The sequence below is a fragment of the Symphalangus syndactylus genome, chromosome 14 (assembly GCF_028878055.3).
Source record: "Symphalangus syndactylus isolate Jambi chromosome 14, NHGRI_mSymSyn1-v2.1_pri, whole genome shotgun sequence".
Lineage (NCBI taxonomy): Eukaryota > Metazoa > Chordata > Mammalia > Primates > Hylobatidae > Symphalangus > Symphalangus syndactylus.
In genome coordinates this window covers 78,542,436-78,561,456 of record NC_072436.2, presented here as the reverse complement: position 1 = coordinate 78,561,456, position 19,021 = coordinate 78,542,436, and the positions used below count along the sequence as shown (strand labels likewise).

The following is a 19,021-nucleotide window of genomic DNA, read 5'->3' as shown; positions in this document are numbered from 1 at the left end:
CCACAACCTTACTAGCATCTGTTGTTTCTTGACTTCTTAATAATTGCCATTCTGACTGGCATGAGATGTTATCTCATTGTGGTTTTGATTTGCATTTCTCTAATGATCAGTGATGTTGAGCTTTTTTTCACATTTGTTGGCTGCATGAATGCCTTCTTTTGAGAAGTGTCTGTTCATGTCCTTTGCCCACTTTTTAATGGGTTTTTTATTACAAATTCAAGTTGCTTGTAGATTCTAGATATTAGACCTTTGTCAGATGGATAGATGGCAAAAATTTTCTCCAACTCTGTAGGTTGCCTGTTTGCTGTGATGATAGTTTATTTTATGAGAGCCATTCATGACAAACCCACAGCCAATATTATACTGAATGGGCAAAAGCTGAAAGCATTCCCCTTGAAAACCAGCATAAGACAAGGATACCCTCTCTCACCATTCCTATTCAACACAGTATTGGAAGTTCTGGCCAGGGCAGTCAGGCAAGAGAAAGAAATAAAGGTATTCAAATAGGAAGAGAGGAAGTCAAATTGTCTTTGTTTGCAGATGACATGATCCTATATCTAGAAAACCCTATCATCTCAGCCCAAAAGCTTCTGAAGCAACTTCAGCAAAGTCTCAGGATACAAAATCAATGTGCAAAAGTCACAAGCATTCCTGTACACCAGCAGGCAAGCAGAAAGTCAAGTCATGAATGAACTCCCATTCACAATTGCTACAAAGAGAATAAAATACCTAAGAGAACAGCTAACAAGGGAAATGAAGGACCTCTTCAAGGAGAACTACAGACCACTGCTCAAAGAAATCAGAGAGGACACGAACAAATGAAAAAACATTCCCATGCTCGTGGATAGGAAGAATCAATATCGTGAAAATGGCCATACTGCCCAAAGTAATTTATAGATTCAGTGCTATTGCTGTTAAACTACTATTGACATTCCTCATAGAATTAGAAGAAAGTATTTTAAAATTCATATGGAACCAAAAAAGAGTTCGCATAACCAAGACAATCCTAAGCAAAAAGAACAAAGCTGAAGGCATCATGCTACCAGACTTCAAATTACACTACAAGGCCACAGTAACCAAAACAGCATGGTACTGACACAAGAACAGACACATAGACGAATGGAACAGAATGGAGAACCCAGAAATAAGACTGCACATCTACAACCATCTGATCTTCAACAAACTGACAAAAACAAGCAATGGGGAAAGGATTCCCTATTTAATAAATGGTGCTGGGAGAACTGGCTAGCCATATGCAGAAAATTGAAACTGGACCCCTTCCTTATGCCTTATATGAAAATTAACTCAAGATGAGGCCAGGGGGCCGGGCATAGTGGCTCATGCCTGTAATCCCAACACTTTGGGAGGCCAAGGCAGGCAAATCATTTGAAGTCAGGAGTTTGAGACCAGCCTGACCAACATAGTGAAACCCCATCTCTACTAAAAATACAAAAAAATTAGGCATGGTGGCACATGCCTGTAGTCCCAGCTACTCAGGAGGCTGAGGGAGGAGAATTGCTTGAACCCAGGAGACAGAGGTTGCAGTGAGCCAAGATCATGCCACTGCACTACAGCCTGGGAGACAGAGTGAGACTCCATCTCAAAAAAAAAAGGATGAGGTTGGGCACGGTGGCTCATGCCTGTAATCCCAGCACTTTGGGAGGCTGAGGCAGGTGGATCATTTGAGATCAGAAATTCAAGACTAGCCTGGCCAAAATGGTGAAACCCCATCTCTACTAGAAATGCAAAAAGTAGCCAGGCATGTTGGCATGCGCCTGTAGTCCCAGCTACTTGGGAGGCTAAGGCATAAGAATTGCTTGAACACAGCAAGCAGAGGTTGCTGTGAGCTGAGATGGCACCACTTCACTCCAGCCTGGGCGACAGTATGAGACTCTGTCTAAAAAGAAAAAAAAAAAAAACTCAAGGTGGATTAAAGACTTAAATGTAAAACCCAAAACTGTAAAAACCCTAGAAGAAAATCTAGGCATTACCATTCAGGGCATGGTCACGGGCGAAGATTTCATGATGAAATCACCAAAAGCAATTGAAACGAAAGCAAAAATTGACAAACAGGATCTAAATAAACTAAAGAGCAAATTCTTAATGAAATCTCATCTTAGTTGTTGATGATGTTGTTCTTCCTCCTCCTTCTCCTACTCTTCTGCCTGCCTCCCTCCCTCCCTCCTTCCCTCCTTCCCTTCGTTTCATTCTTAAGATATCAAAGTGCTACCATATAAGATATTTCAAGAACGGGCACAGTGGCTCACGCCCGTAATCCCAGCACTTTGGGAGGCCGAGGCGGGTGGATCACGAAGTCAGGAGATTGAGACCATCCTGGCTAACATAGTGAAACCCTGTCTTTACTAAAAGTACAAAAAATTAGCTGGGCATGGTGCACATGCCTGTAGTCCCAGCTACTTGGGAGGCTGAGGCAGGTGAATTGCTTGAACCTGGGAGGCAGAGGATGCAGTGAGCTGAGATCATGCCACTGCACTCCAGCCTGGGTGACAGCGAGATTCTGTCTAAAAAAAAAAAAAAAAAAAAATTCAGTATCAAATGATAATAGAAAATATCAAATATTGGTTCTAGCTTATCCTATTATTTAATACTTGGAGGGCAACCTTCTTACCAACCTAGGCATGATGACAGTCCTTGCTCTGCTCAACCTTGGAGTTTGTATTTGGTGATTCTATGCTTCGGCAGTCTGAAGAGACTTAGCTTTATGTGTGTACTGTTGGCTTTGTGAACCAGAAGAAATAGTGATTGAGAACAGTAAATAAAATAGGAAGTGAAGAAACGATACCCTACATAGAAAATATTGGAAATATCAGAAGAATTACTATAATAACCTCTTTCTCCTCTTGCCTGAACCCAACTGTAAGGAGTGACACAATTTTTTGAGAACAGCCCCACAGGACATGGAATAAGACAGAGAAGGGAAGATAATGAATATGAAAGGACAAATGGAAAATAATCAGCACAGTTTTCAGGAAAATACAAAATTTTAATTGGGGCCTGTGGTTCCTTAGGAAGGAAGTTGGGTGATCTCTTGCTACAGAGAAGCTATTTCTGGGATTCCAGGTCTCTTGAAGTAAAGGAACAGTTTCAATGATAATTGTGAGAAAGCCACAGAAGCGTGGGAATGAGTGGTGAACACAGGTTTACTTATGAAGATGTTTTGAACTTCTCTGGCAGGCAATGTTCAGTGCTACTGGGTTTCTTATTTATTATTTAATTGCCCTTCAAGGAGCCATTGCCAATTTTAATGTCTGCCATATGTGTTCATTCTTGAGTGCTTGCTCTTCCTCTTCCTCTTTCTCTCTTTCTCTCCCCTCCTTCCGCTGTGGTTAAACACAGAAGACAGTTGCAGAGTTGTGGGTCAAAGGGTTATTTTAAGCATATGAAAGGACAGTCCAAACAGAAGATAGGCTTTATGGCCAAAGTTTGTGTTCAGTAAAGAGCACAGTAAAGAGTCCCTTTGTGTCAACAAATGAAATTAAAAGAAAAATCTGGGGTAATAAGCTTTATGAAATATAGCCAGCTTTATGTGGCTTTTTTTTTCTTTTTTCTTTTTTGAGATGGAGTCTCAACCTGTCACCCAGGCTGGAGTGCAGTGGCGCAATCTCAGCTCACTGCAACCTCCCCCTCTCCCAGGTTCAAGCAATTCTCCTGCATCAGCCTCCCAAGTAGCTGGGATTACAGCTGCACACCTATGTGGCCTTTTTGAATCAGTATTAGTTAGTGAAATTCTAAGGCATCCTTTCCCACTCTCACCCTCCATCCCCCAACTTTTATCATTTTTAAAAGAAAACACAAGACATTAGAGCCAACATTGCCAATGTTGTATTATAATCCTAAATATGATCCATAAATTAGGGGATAAAGCTTTGTGAAAATTTTGCATGGGAAGTAGTATTACTGTAGGAAATATATTATAGGACTGTTGTTTTATTTTATGTTGAATTTGTTCTAAATGGTTCTATTTAAATATTTAATATGTGATAAGCCTTTTTTATTTTCTATTTTAAGCATTTTGTCACTGTAGTATTGTTTTGCAGAAGAATTGCTCAGAACCTAGTTAAGGTGGTTTTTAAAATGTACAATTATACACAAAGAGGTTATTTAGTGTGCAGATGGATAAAACCAAACATTTGCTTACTAACAGCCTTCAGTTATTCTGTAAACTAATAATCAATTACACTCTCTAACCTTGCTAGGAAGTGAGTTTAAGCTAAAGCATTAAAGATTTAGGCTTCACCAGTAAGAGTTTCCTGAGGAGTGTTGAGTGGTTACCAGGGAAGGAGTTCCTTAGGAATATGTGAGATGGCCTTGTCAGGAAGTGTTAGAGCTGGCTCAGTTTTTTTGTTGGTTTGGAGAGGGAATCTTCTCAAGGATTTTCTCATAGGATTTTGTGACTTTTTAACATTTGCACTTGGAGAGACAAAAATTTGAATATTTTGCCTTTGCTTTCCATTGTAATTTGGAATGGCTATTTAAACCGTTGAATTTAATACACTGCTGTACTCCCCAGGATCACAAAGTACATGTTCTTGATAATGATGTGCTTGCTTATCTGCTAACCACATTCTGACTCTACTCCATACTGCATCCTTTACTGAAAACAAGCTAGTTTGATTCTTGACTCAGATACTTAAATACAAGAATTTTAGTCTTGTCATCTCTTATTTTTATCGCCAGTTAAGCCCAAGATGACCATGAAAAAAGTAACAAGTGTTCCAGATTGCTCTTGTACCTTCTGCCTCTGGCTTGATAAGCATCACATCTGCCTGCCTGCCTTTCTTTCTTTTCTTTTCTTTTTCCTTTTCCTTTCCCTTTCCCTTTCCCTTCTTTTCTTGAGACAAGGTCTTACTCTATTGCCAAGACTAGAGTCCAGTGGTATGATCTCGGCTCACTGCAACCTTGACCTCCCAGGCTCAAGCAATCCTTCTGCCTCAGCCTCCTAAGTAGCTGGGACTACAGGCACATGCCACCATGCCCAGCTTATTTTTATACTTTTTTTAGAGATGGGGTTTCGCCATGTTGTCCAGGCTGGTCTGAAACTCCTGGGCTCAAGCAATTCACCTGCCTCAGCCTCCCAAAGTGCTGGGATTACAGGCATGAGCCACCACCCCAGCCCACGCCTGCATTTCTATACACACACACACACACACACACACACACACACACACACACATTTTTTTTTTTTTTTTTTTTGAGACAGAGTCTCGCTCTGTTGCCCAGGCTGGAGTGCAATAGCATGATCTCGGCTCACTGCAACCTCCGCCTCCTGGGTTCAAGCAATTCTCCTGCCTCAGCCTCCTGAGTAGCTGGGATTACAGGTGCCCACCACTAAGCCTGGCTAATTTTTGTATTTTTAATAAAGACGGGGTTTCACCATGTTGGTCAGGCTAGTCTCTAACTCCTGACCTCCTGATCCACCCGCCTCAGCTTCCCAAAGTGCTGGATTACAGGCATGAGCCACCGCGCCCGGCCTCTATTTTCAAGTGCATCAGATGTATTTTCCGTAGGGTACCCGAGCCAAATGCAAAATGTGAAGAAATTTTTATATGTTAAGCCCCAGTTTAAAGGCTCTTGAATTCCTTATAAAATATTTTGATAGCATAACTAGATGAAATAAGGCCTTGGTAAGACAGTTTTAAGTAAACAGTTTCAAGTGTCATGTATGTTTACATGTCACTTTTGAAGGCTGTTAATGTGCATTATTTCAAGTGGAGAAAGGTGAAGGTTGGGATGGAAAATATATCTGTTTAACTTTGGACTTCTTTATTTATTTATTTATTTATTTTATTTGTTTTGAGATGGAGTCTTGCCCTGTCGCCCAGGCTGGAGTGCAGTGGCGTGATCTCGGCTCACTGCAAGCTCTGCCTCCCAGGTTCATGCCATTCTCCTGCCTTAGCCTCTTGAGTAGCTGGGACTACAGGCCTGCCACCATGCCCGGCTAATTTTTTGTATTTTAAGTGGAGACGGGGTTTCACCGTGTTAGCCAGGATGGTCTCGATCATGGACCTCGTGATCCACCTGCCTCAGCCTCCCAAAGTGCTGGGATTACAGGCGTGAGCCATCACATCCGGCCTGGACTTCTTTATTTAGCCTACTCTTTCTCTAGTATTTGGCATCCCTCAAAAATAAACTGAGCTTCATTCATACATAGAGTTCCAATCACAAATGAGTCCTGAGACCTACAACAAACTAATGATCCCTTAGTCAGAAAAGATCCTGGCTATTTTTAAACATGCCTTACTCAGTTGCTCCTATCTCTATGAATATTGTTCCTGGTAATCTCTTTGCCTATACATAGAAAACCAGGTGATTTATTACTATAACTTTCTTTCACTGAGGTGAAATATAGGCTACATCATCTTTTTTATCAATGTCCTTAATATATATGTTAGTTACTGGTAGTCACTAATTTCTAGACCATTGTGTCCAAGGCCAGATGTTTAAAAAATTGTTTTAGGCCAGACACAGTGGCTCATGCCTGTAATCTCAGCTCTTTGAAGGCCAAGGCAGGTGGATCACTCGAGGTCAGGAGTTCGAGACCAGCCTGGCCAACATGACGACACCCTGTCTCTACTAAAAAAAAAAACCAAAAATTAGCCAGGCGTGGTAGTGCACGCCTGTAATCCCAGCCACTCAGGAGGCTGAGGCAGGAGAATTGCTTGAACCTGGGAGGCAAAGGTTGCAGATCGGGCCACTGTACTCCAACCTGGGCGACAGAGTAAGACTCTTGTCTCGAAAAAAAAAAATTGTTTTAAAGTCAAACTAAAGGCTTCAATAAAACTGAATGAAGAACAGGCTTTCACATCTGAGAGCTGTTCTGAATTTTTCCAACTGAACTGCCTAATTTGGCATAAATTTGCTTTTCTTTCCAAAAGGAGATAACCCCTCCTACAGCTTGAACACTTAATTAGTATTCTTTCTTTGTTTAAACTTGGTTTTTGCTTTGGACTAAATGAAAACTTGGCAAAGTTTCTAAGCTCACATATGAGACTGTACTTCTCTCCTATCCAAATACATGTTTGAGGACAGAACTCCTGTAGGCAAGGAGAGCTGCCTTCCCTGTCTTTGGAAGTCTTTCATCCGAGAGGCCCCTTCTTTCCCTTTGTACTTATTTCTCCTTGGGGGATGTTCACTATCATCATTGTAGATAGACTCAGCTTAGCAGCCTAGCAACAGCAAAATCAACTCCTGAATGTTCTTCTGGCTAATGGCAAAGTGACACCCTCCTTCTGAAGAAGCTTGTTGGCCTTCCTTTAACTACCACTTTGGAGATGGGGGTAGGAAATGCCATAGTATTGTAGGGGAGGAAAAACTTTTTCTCTGCCTTCTTAGGTTCATGTATAAGGCCTGCAAATTAAACTGACAAAAGATTCACAGGAGAAAAAAAATTACAAATTTTACTGATGTAAGTATTTTTAATTTTGTATGCACACAAGCTTAACAGAAAAAAAAAAGAAAAAAGAAAACCCACAGAGGTAGTTAGACTTGAAAGTTTGCATACCATTTTAACAAAGGAAGATAAACTGTGGAGAGAAGTGACTAGACAAAGGAAGAAGGGTTTGGTCTCCTAAAGGTGGTAAATTATGGGAATTAAGTATATGGTGAATCTAATAGTAGATGAGAGTTATTTTACTAAGGTTTGGGCAGACTCATCGTGGTGTCAGCTTTCCATCTTTTTCATGCCCATAAAACTTCCCCAGAGAGCGATTTATGGCAGTTCTCACCCTCTCTTTTTTTTTGAGACAAGGTCTCACCCAGGTTGCTAGGCTCACTCCATCTCTTGGGTTCAAGCAATCCTCCCACCTCAGCCTCCCAAGTAGCTAGGACTACAGGTGCACACCACCGTGTCTGGCTTTTTTAAATTTATTTTTATTTTTATTTTTAGAGATAGGGTTTCATTATTATTGCCCAGGCTGGTATTGAACTCCTGGCTTCAAGTGATTCTCCTGCCTCAGCCTCCCAAAGTGCTGGGGTTACAGGCATGAGCCACCATGCCTGGCCTGGCAGTTCTCATTTTTTAGAAGTTTCTGCTCTTGGCCAGATAAGGGAAACTCCAAGATTTATTTTTCCATCTGTTGAGTCTCAATTGCCTTCAGCACAAAATAACCTATATGCCAACGTGGCAAAGTTGGGGCTGGTATGTTCTGATACTTTTCAGTAGTTAGATAGGAAAATACAGAGAAAAGAACATTGACTTAGTGACTGTCATCAACAGAGGGACATTAATTAGCCACATCATTTAACATGCCTGGGGCTTAATATAATTATCTAGAAAACAAAGCAATTGGATTATATGCTCTGTAAGGATTCATACTGCTCTAAAATTACTTGATTACTGTTCTGAAGATTTTGAATGTAGCTGCTCTTAGATACATAAAATTTATCCTTGTCTCTCAAGATAATGCAGATGTAGAATTTGTCCAGTGTACATGAAATTCCTGCTACCATAACTCAGAGATCTTACAACTGGGCAACATACTGATCCCCCCCAACTCCCCTCTCTACAAAAAAAAAAAAATTTTTTTTTAATTAACTGGGCATGGTTGCATACCTGTAGTCCTAGCTACTCAGGAGGCTGAGGTGGGAGGATCGCTTTAGCCCAGGAGTTTGAGGCTACAGTGAGCTCTGGTCATGCCACTGCACTCCAGCCTAGACAACAGAGGGAAAAAAAAAAATCTTATTTTTTGATATCTACCATCTGCCTAACCTAGGATTGATTGACCAATCCTAACAGTGATTGAAGGGAATGTATTTAAGGGAGCTGTGAGGAGGGTTGGCTTGCAGCAAGTGGAAGGACCCCAGAAATGTTTGTTGCTATTTCAAGATCTGGTTATCTTTCAGTTATCTGGCTCATGTTTCCCAAGCAACTTGTCACAATTTCTGGCATAACCACTAAATCCAAGTTAGCTCACTTCCCAGACTAACTCAGAGTCCATCAGAGTCAGTCAAAATTCTCGTTTCATTTTTGTAATCCAAGGTGCTGTGGAGACAGTATGGACTTCAGCGTCATCCAGAGCTGAGAGTTCACCATCTGATTCTGCCTTTTTATGGTATTTATTTTTGATACAGGTTAACCTCTTTGTGCCTCAGGGTCCTCATTTTTAAAACAGCACTACTCAAGTTCTTACCTTAAAAATTATTAGAGGATCAAATGAGATGACAAAGAGGAAGAGCTACTCATATGCCTCCTAGTGAGAACATCTGACATTTGTATGCCTCTTATTTATCAATATGAAACACCATCATAAAAGCACTTTTATTTAGGGCATTATGTGGATATGCTTTGCTGGGTAAAATATCACTTCGATATTAAGGTCTGAACTGGGCTTGCTGGATTGGGACCCTGGGTATTTTGAGTTTGGTCATGCCTGATGGCCTTGGCTATCTTGTGGTTTCCCTCTAAAATATCCTTTTATGTTTTCCAGGAATCTGAATTTCTGTGTTTGGAATTTGATGAGGTCAAAGTCAACCAAATTCTGAAGACACCGTCAGAAGTAGAAGAAAGTATCAGCACACTGATCAGCCAACCTAACTGAAGATGATGTATGAAGGAGTTGGAGTTGTTGAAACCAAGGTGTTCATGATCCCTCCCCGCTGACGTTTTTTAAAAAAATTCTTGTGCCCGCATTGGTATTAAATCCTCGCATTCAATTTTCCCACCTCTGCTTGCTCAGATTTCTTTTTTTCTAGCTTTCATTTACTCTTACAGTTGTTCCAGTGCAGAGGTTCTCACCCTTCAGTGTGCATAAATGTTATAAAGGGTACTTGTAAAAGCATTCACTTTTTTGTTGTTATTATTAAGTTCAGAGTCTTGCTCTGTTGCCCAGGCTGATGTGCAGTGGTGCAGTCATGGCTCACTGCAGCCTCAAGCTCCTGGACTCAAGCGAGCCTCCCACCTCAGCCTCTCAAGTAGCTGGGACTACAGGTGCATGCCACCACACTCAGGTAATTTTTGTATTTTTTGTAGAGATGGGGTTTCACCATGTTGCCCAGGCTGGTCTGGAACTCCTGGGCTCAAGTGATCCTCCTGCCTTGCCTTCCCAAAGCCCAAAGTGCTGGGATTACAGGCGTGAGAAAAGCATTTACATTAAAAAAAAAAAAAAAAGTAGACTTCCAGGGCCCTATCCCCATAGACTTGGATTCAATAGGATTAGGGTGAGAGGGATCAACAATGGAAATCCTTGATATAGTGTTTTGTCCTGGGTGGGGTTTTAAGAATTTATACATGATAAATCATGCAGGAATTATTTTTAAAGTAGAAAAGAAAAGCTTTTATCATGCAAATATAGGGCTGACCAAAGTGCTATGTCCTTAGCTGAGGCATAGGAGCACCTACTTAACCTAGAAAAGATGTACCTGACCCTAGTTAAAACCTGAGATCCTTCTGAAATTGATTTGGACATTTGGATTAGTTCTGCTTAAATCTAGAGCATCTGGTTTAATCTGAACTACTGAGAGACTCAGGCTTTTCTGGAACCTAGAACTAAATTGGCCTCACAACAAAGGGACTCCCTTCACTTGCCTCAAGTCAGGATCGTGGGAAGGGGAAGATGTCTGCTAAGAGAGATGTGAGGTCTTTTATCTCAGAAAATTTTACCTGAGTCATTAAAATAAAACCACTTTCAAAAAATTTCTTTAAGAAAAAGTAGGGTAATAAAAACTAGGTCTTACTAGAGAAGTTACCAAACACCAAGAATATTCCAAAAGAGGAGGCTGTCAACCAGCATATTGAGGCTATGGTCCTTGTTGAACAGGTTTTGTCATCTGATACTGATAATATTTAGAAATCTAAGATGCCTTTGGGGTATAATATGTTCAAAAAATGTGGTTCTCTTTGTCTGTGGTTACAGCATATGTCCATGCTAAGGAGTTTGTTTCAGGACAGGAATAAGTCCTCTTCTGTTAAGCAGTTTCTCCTAAATCAGTTTGGAGACATTTCAGAAGTTCTTCTAACACCCAAGCTGAAATTATTGGCTTCTTCTCCGATTAAAACCATCCCAGCAGTTAGCAAACAATAACCAGAAGGTTTTCAATGTAGCCCTTGTGGACCCTTCAGAAAACATCTTGAAACAGTACTGTAAATAGATTAAAGAAAGGAATGTGGTTTGGAAAAAAAAAAAACAACTATTTTAAACTTGCCTTCTGTTCCCAGGGCTGCTGCCATGTAATCTAGGAGAATTTTGATAAGGTCTCCTGCTGTAAAATGGAGCAATAGAATATCTCATCAGATAATCGGATTCCAGATGACATTGGAAGGAATAACTAGAGCTACCACCTTAGTATTGACTCACATATCCCATGGAAGTCTGTGGAAGTGTGAAGGAACAGCATCTGGGCCACAAGGAGAGGAAATCATTGTCATAGTCTGAAGCTCTGTTTAGGTCATCCCATGAAAGTAATCGCTACAAGAGTGGCCATGGGCTTTTAAAATTGTATTCCCAAACCCTAGGTCATTGGAAGAACTACAGTTAATGTATACTGAGTTTGCAAGAATTAAAAAGAAAACCAAAAACTGGTTGTTGAAGGTGGTCCCCACATTTAACACTAAGCGCTTCTGAATGCAGGTTGTTTCTAACAGGATATATTTTATATTTACTGATGATTTTTAATTTTTTATTATCAAAGGTATATATGTTTATTATAGTCTATTATGAAAATACAGAAACATACTAAGAACAGTTAATGACCCATCAATCTAATGTACAGAAAGAAGGCTAGAACTAGGAGAAGAGTTGACTTTCCTTGAATAAATTCCCAGAAGTGGAGTACACAGTTTTATTTATTTATTTAGAGACAGAGTTTCACTTTGTCACCCATGCTGGAATGCAGTGGTGCGATCTCGGCTCACTGCAAACTCCACCTCCCGGGTTCAAGTGATTCTCCTGCCTCAGCCTCCTGAGTAGCTGGGGCTACAGGCACCCGCCACCATGCCTGGCTAATTTTTTTTGTCTTTTTAGTAGAGACAGGGTTTCACTACGTTGGCCAGGCTGGTCTCGAACTCCTGACCTCAAGTGATTCACCCGTCTTGGCCTCCCAAAGTGCTGGGATTACAGGCGTGAGCCACTGCACCCGGCCTAGTACACAGTTTTTAACTTTGATAAACATTGCCAAATTCCTCTCCAGGAAGGCTGTATTAATTTGTATTCCCTCTGAGAAAGTATAAGACTAAATTACTCCCCTCTTGCCTAATTGGCTATCATCATTTTTTTTTATTTTCTGGGACTAAGTTCTTAGAAAGTTTTGTAAGGGACACTTACATTAAACCAGGACTTCTCCCTGGTAACAATAAAAGCATGGAGAAAGGACCAGGGAAGGAGAAAACAGGCATAAAGTTCCCAGGGACCCCACTAGGTTTTCTACCTCTGCGATCCTAGATTAAAACCACTTTGTTTTGATTTCAGGAAATTAGGAACAAAATAAAAATCTCGGCCTGAACTGGACCTTGTAGAAATTACCCCTGCTCGAGCAATAAGCACTCTAAATTCAGTCTGTTTAGAAACATTCCTGCCCGTTAGCCAGGTGTGGTAGCACAGGCCTCAAGTCCAAGCTGCTCAGGAGGCTGAGGAAGGAGGATGCCTTGAGCCCAGGAGTTTGGGGCTTCAGGCAACAACAGCAAGAGCCCATCTCTAAAAAAAAAAGAAAGAGAGAGAGAAAGAAAGAGGAGAGAGAGAGAGAAAGACGAGAGAAGAAAAGAAAAATACAGTCCAGCCAAGCTAAAAGTTAGCTTTCAGAATAAAATCAGAAAATAACTCCAGACTTTGGTAGCATTGTGTTGATAAGAAACAAAAGATTTGGCCTTATTCTTAGGTCAGACTTTCCTTGGAAGCTCTAGTTCTTCTCAGCTGTAACAGCAAAAGCCTAAATTCCATTATAGACTCTTTATTTCCTTTATATAACCTCTCTTCCCCAGTCTTATTTTAATAATGATTCAAACAGAGTTGCAGCATTAAAAAAAAGTAGTTTAACTCTTCGCCCCCAAATGCAAGAAGGTGGTAAAAAGCAGAGGATGACATTGAATATCTTAAATAGCTGACATCATGTCAAACTATTAATTGTTGAAGTTTTTTTTTACACCTGAGTGAACATTTAGAAAATAATATAAATAGAAATTAAAGGGAAATAAATGCTAAACAGATGTTAGAAAATACTGTTTTCTGAAGTGTACAGTAAGTATCTTTTTGTGTGTTTTTTTTTCTTTTTAATTTATTTATTTATTGAGATGGAGTCTCACTCTGTCGCCCAGGGTGGAGTGCAGTGGCGTGATCTTGGCTCACTGCAACCTCCGCCCTTTGAGTTCAAGCGATTCTCCTGCCTCAGCCTCCTGAGTACGTGGGATTACAGGCACCTGCCACTGCACCCAGCTAATTTTTTTTATTTTTAGTAGAGACGGGGTTTCACCATCTTGGCCAGGCTGGTCTTGAACTCCTGACCTCATGATCCATCCGCCTCAGCCCCCCAAAGTGCTGGGATTACAGGCGTGAGCCACCGTGCCCGGCCTTTTTTTTTTTTTTTTTGAGAAGGAGTCTCACTCTGTCGCCCAGGGTGGAGTGCAGTGGTGCAATCTCCGCTCACTGCAACCTCTGCCTCCCGGGTTCAAGCGATTCTCCTGTGTCAGCCTCCCAAGTAGCTGAGATTACAGGCATGTGCCACCACACCCAGCTAATTTTTGTATTTTTAGTAGAGACAGGGTTTCACCATGTTGGCCAGGCTGGTCTCGAACTCCTGACCTTAGGCGATCCACCTGCCTCGGACTCCCAAAGTGCTGAGATGACAGGCATGAGCCACGGCACCCAGCCTCAAAGTGTATAGTAAATATCTAAACCAATGAAAGGGACAAGATGTAGAAGGAATCCCAGGATCAGCTGAGAAATAATTGAATACTTTCCTAAAAGAACACAATACTGGAAGGGATGGGGCTTTGTGGGACAATTGCTATTTTGAATTCTTAGGTGTCCAACTTTACAACCAAGGTTTACAAATATTTTAAATGGTGATTTAGTCAGCAGAAGGGAAAACTAAAATAGAACATAATTAGCTTAAGCTTACCTCTAGTTGTAGAGTATACAGGTTTTGATCTCAAAATTTGAGAGATCACAATTTTTATCTAAGTGCAATCAAGTTTTCCTTATTTGGGGATGGTCATAATTGTCTCTCATGGCAACCCAACTGTATGCAACACTGAACCATCCTTTGTTGCAAAGGAACCTGCCTGGGCCTGCTTCCTGTTAGATAAATGGTCCCAACTGGCATAACTTACAAGTTTGGTACATAAACTATCTGATTACAATACTAATGCTGTACATGAGCAGGTAGTAAAATATGGGCATTGACATCATTTATTCACCAAGAACTGTAATTAGGCATTTTCTTTCTCTTTTATTATATTTTAAAATTTAATATAGAGACAGGGTCTCACGCCGTCTCCCAAGCTAGTGGGCAATGGTGCAACCACTATTCACTGCAGCCTGAATTCTTGGGCTCAAGTGATCTTCCCACCTCAGCACCACCACGCCTGTCTTGTTTCTGTTTTACATGCTCTTGGCTAGTTTCCGTTTCCCGCTGGTATTAGGGTTTTAACTTCTGTTGATTCACAGGATGCAGGTGGGGGAGAGATGGCAAGGGGGAAAATATGAATTTGATTACTCAAGTGGAACAAGGTGAAACCGTTAGTTTAAAATAATTTTAGGCTGAAAAATTAAAATCGTTAAATTATTTCCTTCATGCTGTTATTACACTGTTTTTATATTAAAGAAGTAAGCATAAATATGAAGATTGTATATTATTTCTATTCTGGCTATTTTTAGAATCATGGCTAAGAATTGGTATGGATCTCAGAATGACTGATTTGGAGGCTTTAGCATCTCGTCAAAAATGAGGAAACATCTGGACAGACGGAGCAGAAGATTTGTACAAGGCCATGGTCAGGAAGGAATTTCAGGTCTACTGTCTTCCATGTCTATGTTCTACCATTTAGACCCTTCAAAAGAATAAGTACTCATTTTAAAAGTCTGTGTCCTTGCTCATGTGTTTAAATAATGACAGTTCCTGTAGTGAGGATTTGTGTATGCAGATATGACCTAGGACTAGGCCCAATGTCACTTGCATCCTGCATCCATGTTAGACCTGTCTCTGTGCTTCAGGTTGCTGTCACTCTTTGTAGAGCCTGATGCTGTTTGTGATGACTTTGGCCTCACTTTCCACTCAGCGCCACCCTTCTCTGGGTGCAGTGTGCAAAATGAGTAAGTTGGCTGCCACATGGGGCTTCCAGGCTGTCCACAGTACCCAGATAGCCAGCACATTATTCTCATCCTAGCTGGACAACCAGTGACACAAGCTTGGGTCTCGGGTTCTTGGTGACAAGTTGTTATAAATGGAGAACCGATACCGGGGCACAGTGGCTCACGCCTGTAATCCCAGCACTTTGGGAGGCCAAAGCGGGCGGATTGCTTGAACTCAGGAGTTCAAGGCCAGCCTGGGCAACATAGGGAGACCCTGTCTCTACTAATAATAAAAAAATTAGCCAGGCATGGTGGTGCATGCCTGTGATCTCAACTACTCAGGAGGCTGAACTTGGAGGTCGAGGCTGCAATGAGGCTGTGTTTGTGCCACTGCTCTCAATCCTAGGTGACAGAGCTAGACCCTCTCTCAGAAATTAAATAAATAAAAAATTTTTGAAACGGAGAACTGAGAAAAGGAATAGTAATACAGTTGTGTTCCCATGGAAGATAGTCAAACAAAGCTAAACATAGCTGGAGTAAGAGAACCAGTGGCTGCTAACAGACGTGGAACTGTGCAACTGAACTAACCCCAAGGCTTACTCCCTCCCTGGGGAGTTGAGGCCAGAAGCATTTTCTGTAGCATCCGTGGCAGAGCGGTGGGGCCTTTCTGGCCCAATTGGGAAAGAAGGTGACGGCTGTTATTCTTTAAGGAATCGCTTTCCTGCCTCCTGAAGGGAATCACCACGGCCTAGATTCTGGAAAGGGAAGGGAAAGTGGAGAACACAAAAAGGAAATGTTTTCTTGTTCTCCCATGAGATTCATGTGCATGTCCCCAAGCAGATTGCCAGAGGAAATGAAGGTTCTTTAAAAATAATAAATAAATAATAAATTCTGGCCCAGCATGGTGGCTCACACTTGTAACCCAGCACTTTGGGAAGCTGAAGCAGGAGGACCACTTGAGCCCCGGAGTTAGAAACCAGCCTGGGCAACATAACAAGACCCTGTCTCTACAAAAATGTTGAATAATTAGCTGGGTGTGGTGCACACAGCTGTAGTTCCAGCTACTCAGGAGGCTGAGATGGGAGGATTACTTGAGCCCAGGAGTTCAAGACCATCCTGGGCATGATGGTGAGACCTCATCTCAATTTAAAGAAAAAAAAAAATCCCTCCCATGCCTGTAATTCCAGCACTTTGGGAGGCTGAGGTGGGTGAATAGTTTGAGCTCAGGAATTCAAGACCAGTCTGGACAACATGGCAAAATCCTGTCTCTACAAAAAATACAAAAAATTAGCCAGGCGTGGTAGTGCGTGCCTGTAGTCCCAGCTACTTGGGGAGCTGAGGTGGGAAGATCAATTGAGCCCAAGAGGTCAAGGCTGCAGTGAGCTGAGATCATGCCACTGCACTCCAGCCTGGGTGACCTTGTCTCAAAAAAAAAAAAAAAAAAAAACCATCAAAATCCCTCCCTTAAAACAGAGTTCAGTGAAGATTGTCACTCTGTGCAAAAATGAACTTGCCCAGTGGGTTTATATTTACTATCAACCAATATCAGCCTCTGAATAGCAGAAAAAGGCAAGTAAGACCATGTAACATTTCATTTTTTCCTGGAGCCCCAGGCTGACCCTGGTTTGGCTGGCCAGGGTGGGACTAGAGGTGAGGCTCCAAATCATCTGGGTACAGGCGGACCACATAGACCAAGAAAGTGCCTTTCAAACTGCCACACTTGTAATCCTAGCTACTCAGGAGGCTGAGGCAGGAGGATCCTTGAGCCCAGGAGTTCAAGACCATCCTGGGCAATATATTGAGACCCCATCTTGAATGAATGAACGGTGCCTTTCCCCAGACCTCCTTTGAATTGAAAGAAAACAAGTCACTTCATAAGTTACTTTATGAACCATTAAAACTGTGGATACAGCCATTTGCTGGGTGGCGTACCACCACTTCAAATATCACTTATAGGGAATTTAGGGAAAAATATTTTCCCCTAATATCAGGAAGTTTAAAAATAAGTAACCAGATAATCTGGGGCCAGGAGCATGTAGTGGGAGAGTTATCAGGCCCACCCAGTTCCCTGAGACAGATGGAAAAAACTGACCCTTCTCTTCATCAGTTCTTATAGATGTAATTTCAATAAATAGGAAAGGATAATGCAAAACCGTTCCTTGTCCCTGTACACATGGGGAAGAGTTGAACAAAATGCTAGGGGAATTTGGCTCTGAAGGTCCCTGAATAGCTTGAGAGCTCTCACTGGGACCCATCCCTGGGAGAATCAACTTGCAGCCCCTTTGGGCAACCACCCCTGGAACCATAACAGAAGGGGCAAGACCAAGCAAGTCCCTATTGCATTGAGTGATTCCTAGGAGAAAGTGGTTACTGGGGTAACCACAGCCTGTGCCATTCTTTATAGCCCAAATGCCATCCCTAGTTTTGGACCTAGAAGTTTAGCCATTGATTGTGTTCATAGATTTAGGGGTCCATGTGCAGGTTTGTTACTTTAGGTATATTGTGTGATGCTGACATTTGGCATATGAATGATTCTGTCACCCAGGTAGTGAACATAGTACCCAGTAGCTAGTCTTTCAACCCCAGTAGTCCCTAGTAGCTATTATTGCCATCTTTATGTCTGTAAGTATCCACAGTTTAGCTCCCACTTGTAACATGTGGTATTTGGTTTTCTGTTCTTGCATTAATTTGCTTAGGATAATGGCCTCCAGCTGCATCCGTGTCGCTGCAAAGGACGTGATTTTATTCTCTCTTATGGCTGTGCGATTTTTTTTTCCCCCTAGCTATTCTGGGAGCTACTTTCTTTAGGGTACCTTCGCATATGTAGTACGTTTTTCTCCTGTTAATCTGTCTATTGTCAGTTGATTCACAGGCCACTGGCAAATTGGACCTAAACTGGTAGAGAAGTTTTTCTTCCCAACAGTTTATATAAATTTAGTTTATTAATTTTAACTGCTGCATAGTGTTCCATTTAGAATAGGTTGGAGGTTTTTGTTTGTTTTTGAGTTTCCTATTATAAACCAAAAATAAAATTCTGATCTCCCCAACCAACTGAATGGACCCCGTCAGCCAAGGGGATCCCAAAAAAGCCTGAAAAAGTTCAGGCCATGACAGGAAGAGGGGTGGTTAGAAGTTCAGGCCATGACAGGAAGAGAGGAGGAAGGTCTCATTATATACCCTCCTCTCTTTGGAGTTTAGACCCAACTGACCAGCATTAACATTAAAACAGGGATTTTAAGACCAAAAAAACAGACTCTTTATAGCAATAAGATCAAATTCCAACCTGACTCTGATGTAACATCTCATGACAGACAGCAGGCCCGGAAGTAGATCAAAGTATTTTACCCCAAAATATATTTCTTCGACATATTTTGAATGGCCCTGCAAAGCTGTCCCTTGTGGGGGAAATTTGCATTTTTTTTTAGAGAATCTCCTTCCTCTACTAGGTTTTTCCACAGAGTTTGACACCTTTTAGGTCAGATAAGAGACTGTCACATCTATTGTCTCCGAAGCTTGTTCCTTGGTGGTTTCACCTACATGACAAGAACCTTGGCTTCCAAAACATTCCCCCGCTTACCATAACTCAAGCTGACCTCAACTCTTCAGTCAGAGCTTAACTCTTTCAACCAACTGCCAGCAGGAAATCTCTCAATCCACCTGTGACCTAGAAACAGCCCCCAACTCCCACTTTGAGATGTCCCCCTATTCCAGGCCAAAACCATTGTATACCTTCCATGTATGATTTATGTCTTTGCCTGTAACTTCTGTCTCCCTAAAACCAA

At 41.6% G+C, this 19,021-nt stretch overlaps 1 protein-coding gene across 1 annotated transcript in view; it reads left to right on the top strand.

The window, feature by feature from the left end:
* Nucleotides 1-9,680, top strand: part of COMMD1 (copper metabolism domain containing 1) — a 234,382-nt gene extending 224,702 nt beyond the window's left edge. The window contains 1 exon segment of the mRNA XM_055242293.2: nt 9,447-9,680. Within this exon segment, the coding sequence (XP_055098268.1) occupies nt 9,447-9,557 (111 nt within the window). The 3' untranslated portion in view covers nt 9,558-9,680.
* Nucleotides 9,681-19,021: the final 9,341 nt, after the last annotated feature.